This window comes from Coptis chinensis, chromosome 4 (genome assembly GCF_015680905.1).
Source record: "Coptis chinensis isolate HL-2020 chromosome 4, ASM1568090v1, whole genome shotgun sequence".
Lineage (NCBI taxonomy): Eukaryota > Viridiplantae > Streptophyta > Magnoliopsida > Ranunculales > Ranunculaceae > Coptis > Coptis chinensis.
In genome coordinates, this window is record NC_141459.1 from 1,320,630 (window position 1) to 1,342,992 (window position 22,363).

The 22,363-nt window shown below is 35.7% G+C and overlaps 1 protein-coding gene, 1 long non-coding RNA gene and 1 other non-coding gene across 3 annotated transcripts; 2 read left to right on the top strand and 1 right to left on the bottom strand.

The window, feature by feature from the left end:
* Positions 1-5,100: 5,100 nt before the first annotated feature.
* Positions 5,101-5,172, top strand: TRNAQ-UUG (transfer RNA glutamine (anticodon UUG)). Its single transcript has one exon. It is a non-coding gene; the product is annotated as a tRNA-Gln (tRNA).
* A 1,553-nt stretch (positions 5,173-6,725) lies between these two features.
* On the top strand, positions 6,726-10,748 carry LOC147501055 (chlorophyllide a oxygenase, chloroplastic-like). The gene is made up of 9 exons (XM_086606091.1): positions 6,726-6,880; positions 6,978-7,211; positions 7,980-8,084; positions 8,253-8,528; positions 8,656-8,803; positions 8,936-9,120; positions 9,233-9,345; positions 9,562-9,856; positions 10,069-10,748. The coding sequence occupies exons 1-9, from the start codon at positions 6,803-6,805 to the stop codon at positions 10,237-10,239; spliced, it is 1,605 nt and encodes a 534-aa protein (XP_086462217.1). The 5' UTR covers positions 6,726-6,802; the 3' UTR covers positions 10,240-10,748.
* An 8,213-nt stretch (positions 10,749-18,961) lies between these two features.
* LOC147501056 (uncharacterized) lies at positions 18,962-21,844 on the bottom strand. The gene is made up of 4 exons (XR_015219762.1): positions 21,763-21,844; positions 20,963-21,074; positions 20,650-20,859; positions 18,962-19,423 (listed from the first exon to the last, which is right to left on the bottom strand). It is a non-coding gene; the product is annotated as an uncharacterized LOC147501056 (long non-coding RNA).
* Positions 21,845-22,363: the final 519 nt, after the last annotated feature.

A 22,363-nucleotide genomic window follows, 5' to 3' on the forward strand; every position in this document is an offset into this window, starting at 1 on the left:
CACAGTCATCATACAACTATTGTGGCCGCTGCATCCTATTAGAATGGTGAGGATGCGGTAATACTTCGACCCGATCCGCGAGTAATCTCGGTTCAAGACTTCCCGGTGTGAACCATGCACCGTTTTTTTCTTTTTACCGGGGGAGTCAAATGCCGTTGTTGTGTTCAGACACACAAAATCCCCAAAGCTTTTAGGGGCTCGGGTGGGCCCCCGCGACCACCACGACCCATACGAACCGTCACCTAACTTACGGTGGTCAACCGTTCGACGACCGCAGATCGGGATCGACACACATCCAGTGGACTAAACTCTCACTCGGCGTCTAAACCTCATCGAGGTAAAGATGTAACCCCACACAAGCTAATCACCATAAATAAGACACGTAAAGCATGGTTATCTAGAAAAGTAGAAAATGAATTCGGACTACATCCGTGATGCATCCCTTTAAAGGTGGCCCACCACCTCGAAGGTGTACACCACATTTGGAATCCTAGCTGACTGGCCGCCTCTCCGGAAATCGACAACAGTTCCTTCTTTATAGAAATTCACAATTCCTTTTCTAAATCCCCTCGTGATAAACATAGTAATATCTATATATATATACTCATATTACCGATTATTTTCAAATACTCTAGTTACCTATGTAGTTTTTCTTTTAAAACTGTTGATTATGTAGGTGTGAGTTCCTGGATTTCCCATCCTCGAGTAGAACAACCTATGACTCCCAAACGGGCCAATCATAGTAAATAACAACCGATGATTCCCAAACGGCGAATCATCGTAAATAACATGACCATCCCGGGAACAATCCAGAACCTCGCACCTAGTTACAAACAACCGGGTAATCTTTACCGCATTACAAAAATCCATCTCTCGTCTCCATCGAGACAAAGAGACGCGAACCTTTCCCAAAACCAGTTTTCACTTTTAACCGAAAAACAATCCTCGCTACCCCCGATTTTCTGAGTAAAACCCATTTCACACGAAAGCTATATATATATAGTTTATAGCGAGGAAATACAAAGGCAAAACATGAATATCATATATACATGCATGGTTGATAATGCAACTATCTATTTCCTAGTTAAACAATTCAAATCATGCATGAAAATAAGCAGGCTATATACTGGTATGTAGGTTCCTACCTTAGCAAGCTCCGTTCTCCTCAAGCCCACTTAACCGAATCAAGCCCACTTAATCAAATTCACTCGAGATCACTCCTATAACATCAGATGTATACGTCGGTCGTTAGAGTTTATCAAACTAACGAGAAAATTCTTATCTACTAACGTCGAAAAGAATCTCGACGCTAAGGATTTGGTTTTGTAGATAGCATCAAAACCCAATTCTTTCTCAACGTTAAAATTTTGTTTTCGGTTAAATTTCCATCTAACTACCGGATTAGAGCTTCTGAGGCCATTTAAATTGTTACTCTGACAGGGCTCTGTAGTCATTTACAGCCACTGTAGGACCGCACGTCAACGCCAATCATATCTATCAATCTTACTAACTATTACGATTTTTTCCCAACTCCAACTACAACAAATTCCACTCTTCAATTCACATTTAATCCAATAATACTAAGTGGGTGTTCTTTCTCACTCACTCGATACTCGCCATGATCTTAAACAAGTGTGAACTAGCATCAATGCTCTAAAATAGATTGAATATTTAAAATTCTTACCGAGTCGACAGCCAAAAAAATAAACTTCTAGCTTGTCGCTCCACCGATATCGCCAACTCACTCCTCTCCAAACCGACTCTCTTCGACATTCAACAACCAATTCCAATTATTATTATCATTTTTCTTTCCAATACCACTAATGAACTCGAAATCGAAGTTTACACTATCGATTTGTAGGCAAAATTCACTAACCTTTTCGCGAAAACCCGACGCACTCCAAGAATTTTACCCACCACCACCTTCCTCCACTTTAGCTCCTCCAACTCGCCATTTGCCGACCTTCAACACCCCCAACACAATCAATTTCAACATTACAACCTCAAGAAATCGAAATTGAAGCTAACTATTTATTTGAAACGAATTCAAACTCACCTTTCGCGGAACTACGCTGAAATTCAACTCAATTTTCGAAGCTGCACACTTGGTTTTATAGTTTCTAAGGATTGGGTGTTCTAATTCTTGGTTTGAATCGATTGGAGAGGAACTAACCCAACTGCCGCCGCGATTTGGCTTCGGTATGCTCGAATTCCCGGGAGATTTCGAATTCTCTCACTTCAGTTTAGTGTTTCTAGGTTGTAGGGTGAAGAATTGAGGGTTGAATTGGTTGAATTTGGGAGGAGGAAGTTTTCTCTCTCCTAGGTTTTCAATATTGCGAATTGGGGAAGAAGAGGTGCGATTTGATTTCGCGATTTTTGGTTTCCTGTTTCGCGATTTCGTTTTTTTTTTCTCTAGTTGGGCCGATATATTTAGGCCCAAGCCCAATATATTACAATTAGACTTAAGGTCCTCACACTCCTAACCGCCAACTCGTTTGACGTCGCGTCGTAATTATTTTTCCGGCCTATCCTGCTAAATTTAATCTTCTATATTCTATCTCACCGCAGGCTATAGCAATGACCCACTCAAAGTGTAAGTCGTTAACTTCGTGCCTTCAAGACGCCAAAAAACCGCTAACTGGCATTTTGTCAAATTTTCGCATATGGGTCGCTTACCTAACGTGACGTATGAGTCGGAGTTAAGTTTCAGTAAGTTTCGTACGTTTGAAAAATAAACCCGACGACCAATTTACATAACGACCCTAGAGTTGATATGAAATTTACAAAAATACCCTTAACGAGAATTCAGGACTTTACATGAACTCTCATGGGCAATTTCCTAATCATTTTAACCCTGAATTTATTAAGCTTTCTTGACCTTGGAATATATGGCTTTAAACCCAAGAGGCCTTGCATCGATTCAATCACAGAATAATCCATGGAACCTAACAGATTTGTGAGTCCATTTGTGACAATCCACACATTACCTTCACTCATCAGTCCAACCTCATTTACCTTGAGAAAAAATTTCACACCAAGGGCAGATGACATGTGCACTAGGAATACCCTTGTTTGCATTGTCAACAAGTTGCGGAGCTTTTCAAGAATTTGATCTTCCATAGCTAAAAAAGGAATAACACTCCTGTAAGGAACGCTAATGTTACTAGCTTGGAAGACATCAATCAAATAAGGGACAATTCCATTTCCTTAATCTGAATTTGACTACTTGAGATGAAGGGGTTGGTTGGAGGTTTAATATAATTTGGATGATTTTACCTATTTTAGAGTATTAGGTAAATAGGACTCTTCAAGCAGACACTTTAGTATTAGGTAAACATGTTTTGGAGGTTTTTGTCTATTTTAGAATATTAGGTAAATAAGACTCTTTAAGCGAGAACCTAAGTGATGGTCTCACACCACTAAGCCATTAAACTTTGCTTAAAACTGAAAGCTATTAGGTAAACAGGGTTTTGGAGGTTTTTGTCTATTTTAGAATATTAGGTAAATAAGACTCTTTTTTTTTAAATTAGGTAAATAGGACTCTTCAAGTATTAGCACAGATCTCGAGAAAATCAAGACCACCACTTAAGCCCTTATAACTTTACTTAAAAACTGAGCTGTTTTGTATTATAGATATTTGGTGCTAGAATTGCAGAATTGCAGAATTATCTGAATATTTGGTGGCCTTTGCCTGCCTAAATGCTAATTTACATAGACTTTCAAGACGATATATGAGAGAATAATGAATGATGGATGAGTCCTTATCTTTTAGACAATAATTTATGATGTACGCTGAATTTTGAGATACCGTTTTTAGTTTTCAGTCACATTACTGAAGCTTTCTTCAATTAAATCAAGCTCCTTGGGCTATTAAAAGCAAGAAAGCGAGCAAGAAGCACTTAACACTGAAACGGCTAGCCTTCACATCTAGGTCAATCATCTCCCACCATTTTCTCTCATTTTGAAAGAGGATGGCGCTTCTATTGCAAGATTTATCAGCTCTCTCTATGTTGTAGAGACGTAGTCGAAGTATTTGATACTTAACTACCAGTAGGCTCTCAATGCGAATTGCTAGATTTTGAAGCGTGTTTTTGTAAAGTGTTGGGACAAGTTCTTGATGTATATGGACAATGCAACATATCAGCTGATCTATCATCACTTGAGGGGTAGATGGTTACGAGTAGATGGTTGTAACATATCAACTATTATGGTAGAAGACAAGTCAGAACGACCTACTTCTTTTTGTTATTGGTGTACTTTAATTTTTATATTGATGTAATATCATATGTAGACTGAGTATGCCATTGTGCCTCATATGCCACTGTAACTACTTCATTTTGGATGAATGATTAACAAACCAAATGACTAAGCTTTAGAGGTTATGTCCCATTCTTCCAAATCAATACCTACGGTTGTATATTACTTATTTACTTAAGGTTTGTATACTGATTTCAGTGAATGACATTACAGAGATGTTTTTGATGCATTAACCTTTTATCTTTGTCATCTGCAACGTGCACTTGCTAGGATGAGAAGCTCAAAGTACGTGTGATTTGGAGATAAACTTATTAGTTTTATTGCTTACATATGTCTATGAAATCAAATAGAATTGGAGTTTCCTTTAAGTCAAATTTTAAACGGCATAATGTGAATTGTAAGTATGCTCACCCAAATTATATTTACACTTTTCAATAAGTTTTATTTATTTGACATCGCGTGCCGAGCACGTACATCTTTGCTAGTATATATAAAGATGATTCCAAACAGATAACTGACATATGTTGATCTATAAAAATTATAAACTTTCGGGCACTCTCATTAATCATTTATTGAACTGCAACCAGCAATAATCTGTTGACTCAGTAGAAGGGCATTGCCATTTTCATTTGTAGACAGCGGACCATGGTCCATGGTACATTTAGAAATTGATATACGAGTAAAAATAAGCAACGCAACATCGTTATTGATGTGGGAACCTGTGAGAGTGTGAGGTATAACCGTATAAGTGGTAAGCCGTAAGTGATATGACATATTTATTCGATATAGCCATAAAATGAAAAATTTTCTATTACACACGTTTCTCTATTCGAATATCAAATAGGTTCTATGGTGTAGTGGTTAGCACTCTGGACTTTGAATCCAGCGACCTGGGTTCGAATCCCGGTAGGACCTTTTTCTTTTAAATCCTTTTATCTCTGATTATCCTAAATAAATTACATATTCTGGTAAAAATTTTATCATACACCACTCCGTTGCCCAGTTCTAAATACGATCCTTCCCCCACTCTCTTCTAACCACATCTTTTGAAAAATCCCTTTCCAAATATTGTCACTTACACTTACATTATAAAATTTTGCATATGAGCCCTCCCCCTCTCTCTCTCTTATGTCCACTCTTTTGAAAAAGTTCATTTTCATATATTTTTCATCCCTCCCCATCTTTTCCATCAATATGTGCTTTGCATATCTCATGAATATTTTGATAATTCCATCCTAGATATTTTCTCTAGGCAACTCAAAAAAACATTCCATCTTTTATATACAATAAAAATGATCAGTTTAAATTAATAGAAAACTTTTTTTTTCGTAAATGATTTTCCTTTGTTGCAGAATTCTCGTTTAGAATTAGGATTATTATACTTTCATATTAAAGCTCATCCTCCTAATTTTAAAAATGATTGACCTCACTTTTCTAGAGTCTAGACCATATCTGAATTTAAAGCACTACCTAGTAGGCTAGTACCTCCGATGCTCCCAGACTCTCAATTAGGGGTGGAACTTAGGTCGGGTTAGTCTAAGCCCGATGGACTAAAATCCGAATTTTGTTGGTCCTGGGCTAACATGTCAAATCTGTGGCTCGGGTTTGGTTTTGTAAAATCAAAACCCGATTCAGTTTTGGGTTGGGCTCGGGTTAGAATATCAAAAAACCTAAAAACCGAGCCATTCTATTCTTGTAAAAAATAAGGTTTAGAATCTCTATTTTAGAGAAAATAATGTAATCAAGAAGGTTATTTTTCCTTTCAAACAATCAAATCTCTTTGATTTTATTAGAAGATTTTTTCGATGTTTTTTACTTCCTAATTCAAAAAAAAATCCCGATAAATTTGACCAACTCGATATAACCCGACCCAACCTGAATTGGTCGGACTAGGACTTAGGCTGAAAATTTAAAGACCGACTAGAGCTTGGTCCCAAACTCGGATTGAAGCATTTGAAACTTGAGTTGGGCTCGGATTATGTCTCAACCCGCCCAAGTTCCACCCCTACTCCCAATGGTACAATTTTTAAATGAGTTGGATTGTTGGAGAGTTAAATTAGACCTTGAGCAATACATGTGCTTGAAAATTTGTCAACCTCATGCTCTTCATTGCAAGGAATCTCTAAAATTATAAATAAATTCCATTTTGAAAATTTTGAGATACAATCAAGATACACAGAATTTCTTTTCAACTTTAAAAGTGTGTCAACTGCATTAAAATAAAAAAAAAAAAAAAAAAAAATTCTCAAATTAAATGAAAAGAAAAAAGAAGATAATTTGAGAAGATAAACAAAAAGTAATCAAGTAATCTAAAATTGGAGCTGGCAAGATATTTAGGCCCACAAAGAAACTTTCCCACAACAAAGCTTGTGGAAGAGAAAGAATTCACGTTTGCAACATAGGAGAACACACTAATCCACGTGGCAACCAATGGAAGGTGTACTTGGATCGCGCGCAACACCAGCCACTTATCAACAAACTCTTCAAAAATAAGACTTGTCCTCTTTTCTCACTCTGTTCTCCTCTGTTCTTCATTTCCAACACTATGAACTCCATTGCAGCTGCTTCAGCTATCTCTCTACCTCTATCTTTCTACAGAACATCTAAACTACATACAAAGAAGGTAATCTATTCAATATCCAAGTTTTAGTTTTGCCATATTTTTACTTATTTTGTTAGTCAAGTTAGTTGTAACAAGTAAGGTGGTGTGTTTTTAATAGCTAAAAGGAGGGTTTAAAGTGTTTGCTATATTTGGAGAGGAGGAAGGTTTAGTAGAGAAGAAGAACACTTGGGGTACTCTTTTTAATGTTGAGGAACCAAGGACTAGAATACTACAAAGTAAAGGGAAATTTTTGGACGTAAATCAAGCACTAGAAGTCGCTCGTTTTGATCTTCAGTATTGCGATTGGCGCGCTCGGCAAGATCTTTTAATGATAATGGTTCTTCATGAGAAGGTATTTGTTGTTAAAATTGTGGTTATGATTCATTTTGTGTGCTTTAGAGTGTTTTGGTACTTATCTTAGAGATATTTTAACTAGTATGTCAATTAGTTAGATAGATGGGAATATGGACACCAAGGATCAACTCATAACTAGAGCTTGATTTTTCAAGGCAAATCCAATACTCTCCATAAATTATGATTTCACAAATGCAATTGGTGCCATTGACTCTTTGTACTGTCTGCTTAATATCTACTTTGACAATTCTACTTTGTTTCTACGCCACCCAAACAATCAAAAGAACTTACACTACATGAGCGAGTGTATACTATATTACGTGCATTCGATCCTACAATCCATACTGATTTGTACTTTTGGTAATCTAGTCCAATGATCAGTCTACTCCATTTCACTTATTTTTTTATCCTAATCAAAATGTACTGTCTAAACGTCTCTGCATGAAGGCATAATCACACTGTACTGCACTCCATTCAAGTCTGCTTTATGTGCTTCTCGCAGTGCACTCCATTCCACTACACACGTCTTCCACACTCCACATGCCTTTGACATTCCCTATGGTATTAGTTAATCTAGTCAACATTTTCTCAAAATTTAACTCTGTAGAAAGTCTTTGTTTTAGCATTAATCGATTATTTGGGACATTCTCATATTAAGCTTTCTATTAGAGTGAAATGTTTTTTTTTAATGAGTCTATTAGGATAACCTTCTTGCATGAGTTGCATCTAACTACTTATGCTTACTTTTCATGTGATGCGACTATAGGTGGTGGATGTTCTTAATCCCTTGGCAAGGGACTACAAGTCCATTGGCACTGTAAAGAAAGAGCTTGCAGAGTTACAAGAAGATCTTGCACAAGCTCACAAACAGGTCTGGCAGTGTGGAAATGTGGACGGCATCTGTTTAATACTGTAGTACTTTTACAGAAATCATATGTTTTACACAATCTTTCTCTCCAAATAGATTTGAACAAATATCATACGTAATTCATTGCACACTTACTCAAATCCAGCCATTTTTCTTGCTGGTGAAGTTTAGGTCCACATATCAGAAGCAAGGGTATCCACAGCATTGGACAAGCTGGCATTCATGGAACAATTAGTGAATGACAAGTTGTTACTGGACAGAAATTCGATAGACGCTGATAGAACCTCCCTTTCTCCTAGCACATCCTCAACATCTGAGGTCACCGTAAAAAAAACATTGCCAAGGAAAAGGCTAAATATATCAGGCCCTGTTCAACAATATCACCCTCTCATGAAGAACTTCTGGTATCCGGTGGCTTTCACTGCCGATCTGAAAGTGGACACCATGGTAATATACTAAATAGTGCATTTTCATCCATGTAAAAACTGAGATGATGATGTGGTGTCGGATTCTAAGTCATTATTTCTTTCCAAGATTACCTTTCCTTATTTTGTTTTTTACGTTGTGGTTTCAGATGCCAATAGATTGCTTCGAGGAGCCATGGGTCCTGTTTCGCGGTAAAGATGGGCAACCTGGTTGTGTGCAAAATACATGTGCTCATAGGGCATGCCCTCTTCACCTTGGTTCAGTGAATGAAGGCCGGATTCAATGCCCCTACCATGGTTAGTAAACAGAATTGAGCTGCAATTTATTATGTGCTATAAATGTTTAGGAAGAACTGTTATATTTCAGACGTCTCTGCATTCATATGAATGAGTATCTAATGACTAAAATGTGGAAGGAATGAAATTCAGGGTGGGAGTATTCAACCGATGGAAAATGTGAGAAAATGCCATCAACCCAAATGCGCAACGTGACTATAAGGTCTTTGCCGTGCTTCGAGCAGGATGGGATGATCTGGATTTGGCCTGGTGATGACCCTCCAGCTGCCACACTTCCTTCACTGCAGCCTCCTTCGGGATTTGTCATCCATGCAGAAGTAATTCCAGAATTTCTCGTTCTTTTTTTTACTATAATTTTATTCTGTGTGTTATCTCAATCTAGCATTTACTAGTCACTCAACAGTTGGTGTGGTCTCTTTTATATGGTAGATTGTCATGGATCTCCCCGTGGAACATGGGTTACTTCTGGATAACCTTCTGGATCTCGCACATGCCCCTTTCACTCACACGTCAACCTTTGCCAAGGGATGGAGCGTTCCCAGGTTGGTTTCCATAAAGTATTACCAGGAAGCCTAAAACGATCAATTCCTGATGATCATTTTTTTGAATATGGAAATTTCTGTACAAAAAACGTTAAGGAAATTAAGTTTGATGCTTCAAATGAAGCACCATTTCACTGCTACATTTTAGAAAATGTTCTTCACTTGATTATTTTTTGTCATGCATTTTCATTTACACTGGCTATATATACTTCTCAGCTTGGTAAAATTCTTGACTCCTGCATCTGGCATGGAAGGTTACTGGGACCCTTACCCAATAGATATGGAGTTCCGACCGCCATGCATTGTCCTCTCAACAATCGGAATCTCAAAGCCAGGAACACTGGAGGGGCAGAGTGCTCGACAGTGCTCAACGCACCTTCACCAGCTTCACGTGTGCTTACCTTCCTCAAGAAATAAGACTAGGTTGTTGTACAGAATGTCCCTAGATTTCGCGCCTTTGCTAAAGTACATCCCCCTCATGCACCTCGTGTGGAGGTATTTTGCCGAGAAGGTAATTATCTCATTTGTCACTTTATCACTTTCTCCAGATAACAACCCTAGTAGAGGATTAGAAGTCCCCAGATCATGTTTACAATTAATATTTAAGCTATCCCTATAATATCTTATGTGCAATTAGAATGCAATACTATTGACATCCCAGTTTTTCCATGAATTTGATGTCATTCTTCTCATGTTTATACATAAAACTTTGGAATAATGCAGGTTCTAAATGAGGATTTACGTCTAGTGCTTGGACAACAAGATAGGATGAATAATGGGGCAAATATCTGGAACCTGCCTGTATCATATGATAAACTAGGAGTAAGATACCGAATGTGGAGAGAGGCAGTTGAAAATGGAGTGAAGGAGCTTCCCTTCAGCAAATCAACGTAGAATTAGGTTCCACAGTGATTTCAACTTAGCATTGGTTTTGGAAGAATTCCTCAAAACAAACAAATGCCATGTGGAAAAAGTTCAGTCTTGGGGACTGTCATGTAGTATGTCCCTACTATCCTCATTGATAGATTCACGAGGCATCGGAAACTGTAGATTGGTCAGAGGCAGAGAAATGATGTTCACCAACTGACGCATCCTTGTAAATTACTGTATCCTATAGTTTTTGTGTACAGAGCTGAGCCTATTGTTTTCCTCTTTATTTGTTCGCTCGACCTGAGCAACCGTTCACTCCTCCAAATAACCATCCGTCGACTAAAGTGCTCTTTGATTTCTGAGGCATAGAGCTGTGTATGTCAATAGTTTTTACATTTTTATTTTTTAACATCAATGCCAGATGAAAAGATACTTGACTTCCGATCAGAAAGAAAGATACTTGACTTCGTGCCCGTTCGAATTGCTGTGAACTGTACATACTTAAATGAAATTATTAAGAGTATTTTCTCGAATCTAAGTAAGTGGTTGGATTTGCATTTTATTTAACTACCAAATTCTAGGCAAGTTTACGCTGCTTTACAGTATTGTGCTAAACCATATCTCGTCCTGATGCAGTAGTTGTGGTCGTGCTTGTTCTCAGCATTCAGCAACACGTACTGCAGTCTGCAGCCATCTTTGCCACAGTTCGTCGACATGGGCGTATGGGCCGTGAAAAATAGCCACAATTCTGAAGACATGACCACTTTAATAGAGGTCCATCCGGGTTGAAGGAATGGTGCACCTAATGACCTAGATAGGGTCAGTAAAAACTAAAAATGCCGAAGGAACTTCAATTTGGAGTCGAGTAATATTAATGAAATACCTTTGGTGTTCAGTTTCGATAAAATTTCAGATCAAAGTTTTGATCATAAGAGCAATTAAAATACCCAAGTTGTATATCACGAGAGAAGTGTTTTACTGCAAGATTTCTTTTGGCAAACTTTCACGTAAGTGTTAGGTGAAACACCATTGCTAAACATTATTGCAATTTTGAGATGATCACATCATACGAATTTCATGGTATTTTGACACAACATGTCTACCGTTTGAATATATTTTATGAGGTAGTAATGTATACGGATTTGAGCCACTCCAATTGGACTTTCTAAAATATTTTTTGGTTTTATAAAGCTATTTGGGCACATAACCCCTTAATTTTATTCACAAAAAGGAACTAATTACATTGAAATCATGCAAATGTTACTTGGGAGCATGTAGACTGAGTGCTTTTTATTCACACAAAGTAACTAGTTATTAAGAGATACGGAGAGTTCTAAATTTCGTTTTGAATCACAATTAACACTAGTAATCTCTACGTTGTCTTCTTCATTTCATGGATTCTCTCTCGAAACTCTTGTGTTCGTCTCTTCTGATCCTCTTGGTAGCATTTGTAGAAGAAACAAGAGGTGATGTCCTAATTACTGGCAGTGTTTTCTGTGACCAATGCACGCACACACTAACTGACTTATACACAAACACACTCACACATCAAATTTGGTTGGCTCTGGAGAAAAATGGAATTTCTTATTGGAGCTCAAGTTGGAGAAAAATGGAATTTCTTATTGGAGCTCAAGTTGAGTCCAGAGGTAGAGACTATAAAACATCCATTGGTGGTGGAAATTGGTTTAAGATTGCATGGCATGGTGTGTAAATAAACAATATTTGAAAGGAGAAAGTCAAAAGTAGGAAGCTTAAAAAGTCAAAATGTGTTAGGCACACGACATCCTTGTCGATTTTCTTCACAGAAGGACATGGGTATGTAGGACAATCATAGTACAAAATATCAGGATATAAATATCAGGATATGGGTATTTATCGATATTCAATTTCTGGATATGTATCGTGGATATATCCCTCTCTTTGGGGATATTTGACATTGTTTCACATACAAATATCATGGATATATCTAAAATATCGATAAATATCGTGGATATTGTAGATATTTCTTGATATATCATGATACATTATTTATATTTATTTGAAATATAATGGTAAATATTAAATAAAATTGTTATATATACAAAATATCGTCAAATATCTCTAAATATCCCCAAACATCACAAATATCACAAATATTATCGAAATATCACTGATATTTGCAGTCGTATATATCTCTAAACATATCGTGATATTTATATATCTTTTTCTGAAATATGGATAGATATCCCCAAATATCGCGATATATCGGGATATTTTGTACTATGAGTACAATACCCTTTAAAGTTTTCTTTCTTACTTGGCTTTTCTTGGGGATTTTCTAGAGCATAAGAACTGTTACAGTCAGAGTGGGGAATCAATTCGCAAAGGTCTTTTGAGTTCGATGGTTTTTTTTTTTTTTTTTTGAGAGAGAGAGGAGTTTAGTTTAGCTTTTTTTTTTTTTTTTTTTTTGTCAAAATAGGCAGCTTTTTGGATTATGCTTGAGCCAGTAAAAAAATACACTCGTCCTGATTTCGCGTGAGTAAAGTGGGTATTTAAAATTTGCCTATGTGGACACCCTCACAGATAGTGGTGTCAAATGGGCTGGGCCGGGCTGGCCCCGCCCTCAAACAATGAAGCCCTCATGCTCTGAGGGCCGGGCCAGCCCTACCCTCATTTACTTCGAGGGCCGGGTTGGGTCGGGCCAAGGCTTAAATCTCGAAGCCTTTACCCTCCCCTCAACCCTCTCGAGAGGGCTTGAAGGGTCGGGCTTGAGGGCCAAACGTGAGGGCCGGATACTATGTTATACATTTGATTTACAAAATAAATTTAGAAACATTAGTTAAAAATGATAAAATCGAATGCACTTCATAATTAAACCTTCAAACTATTAAAAAAACTTGTTAAAGTTGTATTAGTCAATTAAGATCAATTAAATTCATTTCATAAAATATTAAAATGAAATTATAAGGTTGGCAAACTTAATAGATAAACGTTTTTTAAGTGATTTTTACATATTAATGTTAAAATGATATATATTGTAAATTTTTTTATTAAAATATATGTAATAAATGTTGAGGGCCTAATGAGGGTCGGGCTTAAGGGAGGGCTTAAGTTTCGAAGTCTAGGCCCTTACCCTCCCCTCAAAGGCTTGAGGGCCGGGTTGGCCAAGCCCACAAATGTGTGAGGGCCTCATTTTGAGGGCTTTTTCAGTCTATGGGCTGGGTCGGGGCGGGCGGGCTAAGGGTTTGAGGGCCATTTTGACACCCCTACTCACAGACCAGAAAAAAGGACTGCTATTATATATTTATTTTGATTTCACATTATCAATATACCTTAGGTGATCATTATTAGGTAATCATTATGTGTTTTCCTTTCTTATATGAGTGTGTTATTTGTTATGGAATTACTTGATTTAATTGTCTTTTACAATGTTCAAATTATAAAAAAATTAGGTACTTAAATATTGCTAACTAATTGAATATGCTTTTACAAGTTAAAAAATATATATTTTTAGAAGTTATATAGAACCTTTAAACAAGATCGATGACATCACATGTTGCACAAGTTTAATGGATTTTACTTCTAAATTTTAGAATTTGTCAGTGGTTCGGTCATATATCAAATAAATTATGTTTGTTGAGCTATTTTTTATTTTATTAATACTATGTTGTAGTATTAGTATTTTCATCAAAATTTGAATCATTACAATATTCTATAATTAAAATTTTTTGGTACATTATTTTATGAAAACGGTTCCCATTCGTTGAATGGGCTCAAAAACTAGTTGTATATTAATTTATTTCACCCCGTAGTTATAGTATGTGTAGAAACCAAACATTTCCAAACAACACCATATCTAGTACCATAAGAGAGCAAAAAAGTACCCAAAACTAATATCACAGAACAAGACTAACATGATTATTACGTGACCACACATATAAAAAAAGAGCACTTCTTCAGTGCGCGAGATGTATGGTGCGCAGAGGATATAGACCTTTAATTTGGATCAGTACTTCTGCCGTCCAATACACACGCACCCCTTGGTATGAGTGGCCCAGATTTGCCAGCACACCATACGACCTGCGCACCATAGATTTAGCCATAAAAAAATAGTAAAGGTACCCGAAGCTATTACCAAACCTGTAACAGTAGGTAGTAGGTAATAGTACCAACTTCTTAGACAATTCCAAACTTCATAAGTACTGTACTATTTATATATTCTAATATATTATTTCTTAAAATTGTAACCCTTAGCTATAACTGAAGGCTAAATCTATGGTGTGCAGGTCGTATGGTATGCTGTCAAATCTGGGCCACTCATACTAAGGAGTGCGTGTGTATTGCATGGCAAAAGAACTGATCCAAAGGCCCACATTACCTGCGCACCATACATCTCGCGCATTGAAGACATGCTCATAACTGAAACGTTAAAATGAGAAGTTCAAACTTTTAACTTTTGAGTTCTGAGAGCATTTTTAGGAGAGCTAACAAAAAAACACCAAAATTTTGAACCAAACCAAACACCTAACCAAAAAAACACTAACCATTTTTAGGACCAATATCAAATTTTCGACATCAAATGACGCGGTTTTGGATAAACCGCGCCATATAGCCCATGCGGTTTTCCCAAAACCGCGCCACTGAAGCCCATCTTAAAAACCTAAGTCCATGCAATTTTGGGAAAACCGCGCAATATGTCATACATCAACTTTCTTTTTTATTTCTTTTCCAATCTCTCACGCGGTTTTGGCAAAACCGCGCCATAGAAGCCCAAGCCCATGCGGTGTTAGAAAAACCGCGTGAGAGATTTGATACAACACCAAAGCTGGAACCAAATATTGGCCGATTTGGTATTTGGTTTGGTGTTTTTTTAGTGTTTTCATCAACATGTGACTCTTCTGAAGTTGAAAAAATACCAAATTGTTGAAAATTTGGTGTTTGATGCTAGGTTGATATCACTCCTAAAGATGCTCTAATACATTTAAAGCAATTCCAAATCAACAATAACCAACTGTTACTTACTATCATTTACATACCCATCGAAATATATATATATATATATATATATATATATATATATATATATATATATATATATATATATATATATATATATATATATGGGGAGGGATAGAGGCACATTCTTATCTTTTATAGCCACATTTTTCACATACAAATGAATTAAGGTCTGGTTTTTGGTGGAGATGATCTTCCCACCATGAAGATCATTCTCACAAAAAATTATAATATTTGGATATGTCTAACCATGTAAAAATTAGTGTTCATTTTTGAGCTTTTTATCTAACGGTCCAAAAATTTTGTGAGCATGTTCTAAGGTTAGATTTCTTTGAATGAGATGAATTTTTGTAAGCATGTTCTCCATGGTGGGGAGATTATATCTACAAAAATTCAGCATTTAATTCAACTTTTAAATCCATGATTTTGCTTAGATTAATTTACAATGTGGCTAGAATGTGGCTACAATAAATGTGCCTCTATCCTTCCCATATATATATATATATATATATATAAAAGAATACTTGGCGACAGAAACTAATTAACACAGTATGCCATCTAATTCAATCAAATTAACATTCTTTTGTTTCTTTTTAAGGCCCCATTAAATCAAATAACTAAAATTACTAGTAGAACACATATAGATAATTCAAATAGTTTTCTTAAGAAAATTAAGGTTTAGCCTACTCACAAAAATTGATCGAAACCGCGAAAGCGTTAGTATACGGAGCAAACTCGAAAACCGGCGAACTTACTTGCGTCAAGTGAGTCTCTCTCTCTCTCTCTCTTATATTTCAAAACCCCCAAAAATAGGATAGGGTTTAACCGTACCCACTCTCTCTCCCCACGGTTTATCTATTTCTATTTAATCTTTATCCCCTCTTTTTTTTAAATATTACTATTATAACCCTATTAATAATACTTATTATTTTTTTTTATAATAAAAATAAAAATACGGGATGTTATAATAGCTGAGATTGATCCTGTGGAATTTGAGAGTTAAGTAGTGGTCCAAATTGAAACTCTCAAAGTTAATTTAATTATGGTTTAGATCTAATATATTGCCTTGAGATATGGACTCAAAAATCTAATAAATCGTGGAAGTTTAAAGCAATCAGAGTTTAAATAGGAAACACATTCATAATTAATGGCCCTATAATTGTGTTAAGTTCCAACTATTAAAGAAACTAGCAAGATGCACGTGCTATGCACGTAGTTGACAAACACAATTATTACGAGATATATATATATATATATATATATATATATATATATATATATATATATATATATATATATATATATATATATGAAGGTTAGTAAAGTATGTGAATTGGGGTGATGTGAGTATTATTTAGTGAATATGTATGAAATGATAAATAGTTAAATATAATTAAAACCAGATCACTCACGATTGTAAAAGATTATCGTTTTGTGTAGTCGACATGTTTCCTGCTAAATGGGGAAAGATAAAGGGCCAATATTGCCAGGACCATCTAAAATCAAGTTATAAATTTATAACGTTGACTTCAGTCCCAAAAGAGCTATGCATTCCATAGAATATAATTTTATTTAGTGGCACTGAAATACTTAATATAGTCCTAATACTCGACCATATAATGGAAGAGTTACGCTAATGAATGATAGTTAGTTAAACAGATTAAAAAGGAGTGAAACTCATCATCTGCGTTATTTAATCCATTTGGCTCTTTAATTGTTTGACCCGACAAAGTAGGGAATTCACTCATCTGCAAAAGTCTCATAGTCAACTAAGCTCTGCTCCTTAGATGAGAAGTAAATGCATCATACATTTATCACGTATGAGTATGAAAAAGCAGACATTAGTAAATGACTGAAAATGTTAGTTGATCAAATCACCCAAAAGACACTATTGCGTAGTTTCCTTTCGATGCACATTTCTTTCTTATGGAAAATAAAAAACACAGTTATGCTATAGTTCAATGTTGTAGCTGACATGTACACATCATTCATGTGTAAAGTATGTATTCATGTCATCGCTACATGCATGTGATGTTGTATACTCCAAAAATATCATCACTCAAGCCAAGTTACTAACTCCAATCAGTGTCCCAATATACACCCCCAAAGTTTGGGGCTCTCACCACCCCCATGAGATGTGTGTCATCAAGTGCCAGTAGATATGACAGTCATGTAGTAACCAAGTGTTTGGAAATAACAATTTTAACTGAAATAATTTGATTTACTTACTGATGATTCTACAAGAAAAAGTTTGTTTCCATCTCTATTGGGTGGATGACGATGTGGAAAGATTCAGGCAAAAGTCAGATGAGTTGCATGGTAATAATGTATGTACGGTTACTCGACCTGGAAAGGTTAAAGCTAAAATAGCATCATTGTCTCTATCTCGACAAAGATAGGACAATTACAAATTTTCTATGAGATAATAGATTTATGGTTAGTGAAGATACCTATAGTTTGCAAACTTTCATATGCACCAATTGACATGAAAATGAAGAGGACCCTTTTGCACACTTTCTAGAGTTGACAGTTGATGATAAGCATATAGCTAAAAATACCGAGTGCAACGGTACTAAAAGTCATCAAATGCAGTTGAGATCCACCTTCAACCTACAACAATAATTTCAAGGGAGACCTTCATGTACATAGAAAAACTTATCCTTAGCGTAATGGTGTTCACCACCATTCATCCCAAACATATTTAATTATATTTTACAGTTTAGCTTAGTTACTGACACCAAACGGATTGTGTTAACTTCTAGGTTTTTCAATTATAGTTTCTTTGTTTGGGATAAATCAACATGCACACATTCAAAGCCATAAGTCACAAAACTATATAGAAACTAAAGCCTGTATACTCAATTCAATGCAAAAGGCACACATGAAATTGACGAGTACACCCAAACGAAAATAGTTAAGGCTCGATCAAGTATGGAATTTTTTCAAAAGACTTTTGCATTAAAAACTCGTGCTAATGAGTTGGTTTTCGATGTTGGGAAGAAGACGTGCGGAAGAGAAGCAAGCATTAAAGTTGGTGTTTAAGAGAATAAACCATTCCAAGAAAATTCTCACCTTAAATTAGGTGCTTTACCCTGACATCACAGTCTTCTTCATCTTGAGTTTGAGTCAAATCTCTTTCTAATCAGTTTCCATGATTTGTGCCTAGCGTTTTATATGTAGGTCATTTATAGTACCTAATATCCTTTGAATTTTGAGAGCGGAATCACTCCCTTACACTTGCAACCAAAACAGCCTATAATCAAAATTTGAGTTTCATGTTGTAACAAAAAAAACAAAAAAAAAACAATTTTGTATTTCATGCATGCAAATTTAACAGAGAAGAATATGCATATCTGAAAACATGGATTGCTTGCTGGAGTTCTGGAAACTCGATCACCACCACGACACCACTTTTAATCCCTCACATTCCTTCTTTACATATCATTAACATGTCCCATCAACAATATCTTAGTAATAAAAGTTTCCAAGGAATATATATGAATGTACACAAAACAAAGCGAATATATAACAAAGCAAAATTATAGAAAAGAAAACAATTATTACCTGAAAATAATATAACAAATACAAACCAAGAAACAAAGTTCAGGAAAAAAAAATCAGGCTGACAAACCTGAAAGCAGCTAGAAATCATGGAGGTACTCGGTCGACCCAAAGGCAAAACGCAAACTTCCACTAAACAAAAAATTGTAACTTGGATTCAGAACTCATCTCATAGTATAACCGTCTCCCATAAGATGATATCCATACATGTTTAGTTTGTGTTCAGCACAATATTAATAAGCAACAGAGTAAGATAATCCATAAATGTTTATGAATTGTGCACATGAAAGAAATATCTTGAAGAAACCCTTGTCTGGTACATGCAATTTCTTCTGGATAGGCATTTTAACTTCAGCTATAATCTTGTCATCACAAATGATAAAAAAATTGTTCCCCAAAATTCGGAACCAATTGCTTAAAGACAAAAAAAAGTTTCAAAGTTTTGGTCATCCAACATTTGGACTTGAGAGAGTGCAAGAAGAGCCCTTCATCACTGTACATATTCCAATAGGAACTCGACCAATGCGTGATATATAAACTTACCCCCTGATTCTGAGTGCTATCTTTGATGAAATGGTAAACATGAATTTATAAAGCGATTCCTTAAAGATTGTAGAGATCACGTTAGGGCCAATAACTTGACCAAATACACCTGATCAAAACCCAAAGAGAGTATTTAGACAATCCAAAAGCCCTAAAAAATTGCTCCAAAAAAATTATATCTAAAATTATGTGGACAATCCAAAATCCCTAAAAAATTGCTCCAAAAAAATTATATCTAACATTATGGATATAATTACATGAAAGATTTTTAAACGAAGTTTTTAAAGGTCATGAGAAAAGATAGGGAGAGCCTTCAGGACATGGCTGACTTCAAAGACTTGTGAACCTCGAGCATAGGAGACAATAAACTAAACTCGACACAGCTAGTACACTTCTGGACCTCAATTGCATCCTCCTATTGGGTAATAGGGCATAGCAATTTTATTGTCTTTGCAATTGGAATGGAATACCTGCTTCATTCGAATTCTTGAAGGCATTTGTACCTGCTGACTAAAGACTACACATGCTCATTTGGTTGATATAGAAGTGGAAAGGCCCATGAAAACTCTAAACCAAAAGTTATCATCATATATGACGCAAAGAAAAAAATCACAGACATGTACATGTATGCATAATACAAATAATTACAAAAATACATACAATTAATCAAAATAGCATATGGAAATAATGGAGCACAACCACACCTGTTGTATAGGAAAAATACTAACAAAATAAAATGAACTAAAACGCATACGAAAATTGGGGGGAAACACAGCCATACACATTACAAGAAAAAAATGTGGAAGAGGCTATGACTTTCATAATGCCCGCTAAGAGTGAAGAAGAGGCTATGACTTCAGTCATTCACCATACGATTAGTAAATCACACAATTTTTATTTCATGCAGTTTGTCTGTGATTTAGTTAGCCATAGATATATGTGGTTTGTTGACTTTGTTAGGCACCCCGACTTTAGTTTATTATACATATATGTGGGTTTTAACGTAGTAACACAGTCCATAGGCATCACTTTGTATTCACAATACTCTACTTAAGAATATAAGAATTTTCTGGAAAAATAAATGAGTATCATATCAAAACCTTTTAGTAATCACCTAAAACTTATATAAGAATTCATTCGAAACTTAGAATGAAAAACGAAAAATTCAAACCAATCATCATATTGAGTATAGCCACACATTTCAATTGGTAGTAGTTCTCTTAATTTATGAAACTGATAACACTTGACGATTATAACTATATTCTCAAAAAAATCCAACGACTCTCAAATATAATTGTTAGAGTCTAACAAAGTATCATAGAATGGAAAACATACCTTTAAGCGAGGTTACTCGAAGAAGCTTTCTTGATATCACCAAATCAATGGATTGTCTATGTATATGTATGTAACAACGTTACAAACAACTAAATGAAGTAAAAGGAGCTTGAAACATGAGTAATCAGTGGCAGTTATGATGTTGTAGTCGAAAAGCAAAAAACTTTGAGTGCTCTAACCAAAGTTACTGCTACCATGCTCCATAGACACCTGTGGGAAAAATGATAGAAAATAAAAACAATCATTGACTAAAAACAAAATTACCAATTCAAACCAGGAAATAAACTTAAGGAAAAAAAATAAACTGACAAACCTGAAACCGACTAGATACGATATCGATGTACTGGACGCACTTAAAACAAAACGCGAACGGTCGGATTCAGGTTCCTCTAACAAAGGAAGGCCTAATGATGGAACACACTGTTCTGTAGAAGAAGACATGTTTTGATTATTTGAATGTTAATTGACACTATCACAGATTAAGCTATATCGCTAACTTTCACTCAACAAAACTATCAGGAGTCCATTCTAACCAAAAACAGATATGCAATGTTCATCTTGATCACATTGAACACCAACATGTGATCTCAAAATTTTCTCACATAATTTGTGGCCATTTTTTTTTTTTTTGAGTGAGAGACCTAATGAGCTTATAGAATGTAATGCCGAGAGCACCAAGGTCTTTGTGTGGTGTACCAGCCAAACTGCTGGAAAATTGTTGCAAGCTTCCCAGATGAATTCTATGACCCGATTGAGGTGTCAATTGTACTTTCTATACACTTTATTGGTCCTTTCTCTTCTCTCATCTAGGAAGACCGGAGCAAATCACAAAGGCTTGTGAGGAGAGAACTATCTTTGTAAGAAGTTTCTTATACAGATACACCTCTAACATCTTGTAAGTCTTATCAATTTTTTTTTCTTAGCATGTTTGAAGCAGACTCCTAAAATTGCTAAATGAACCTCAAACAAATGAAAGCGTAACCACTTTCTGCAAGGACATAAGTGAATGAATACCTACAAACGATAGAGTCATGAACTTCCATTCACCATATATTATCAACATAGTCATACAACCTCATGGATGAATTACATTATGAAAGAAGGTCCACTTACCAAAAAAATTACAGCCTTGATTCTTCTTTAGCCTATGGATTAATCTTCATCCTTCCATTGCTTTGAGAAAGATCATAGAAATTGATCAGGATTTGCAGATTATAAGTATATATCAAATAAAAAAAGAAAATTAGATTTCATGCATACATTTAATCTAGCCTCTGATCCTAAATATTTCCAACTTGATATTCATATGGTCGCATCTTCATGACCTGATACAACCATTTTAATAAATTGAATGTACAATAAGTTAGTTAATCAAATGAAAAAAGGTGCTCTCATTGCAAAGGCAAGTGAGCAGTCTTTGAGCGTGTTAAGGTTCCAAAGTGAGGTGCTGCTATCACTTACTTAAAATATTGAAAAAAAGTAGAAAAGCAAGGGGATCTTACCTTTGTTGCCCAATAGTGACTTGGTTCTCACCAAAATTAAATCGTGGAGTTATAGGCTTCTTCCCCACGATGATGTTAATCTCTATGAGCTCATTTGGATATTGGTAAGCCCATCATAATTCATAAGTAGTTATCAAGTTAGTAGACAGTCACTTGCGAGAAGTTTCATAGGAAAAATATTCGGTTTGTGTTGTTTAGTGGTTCTCACCATG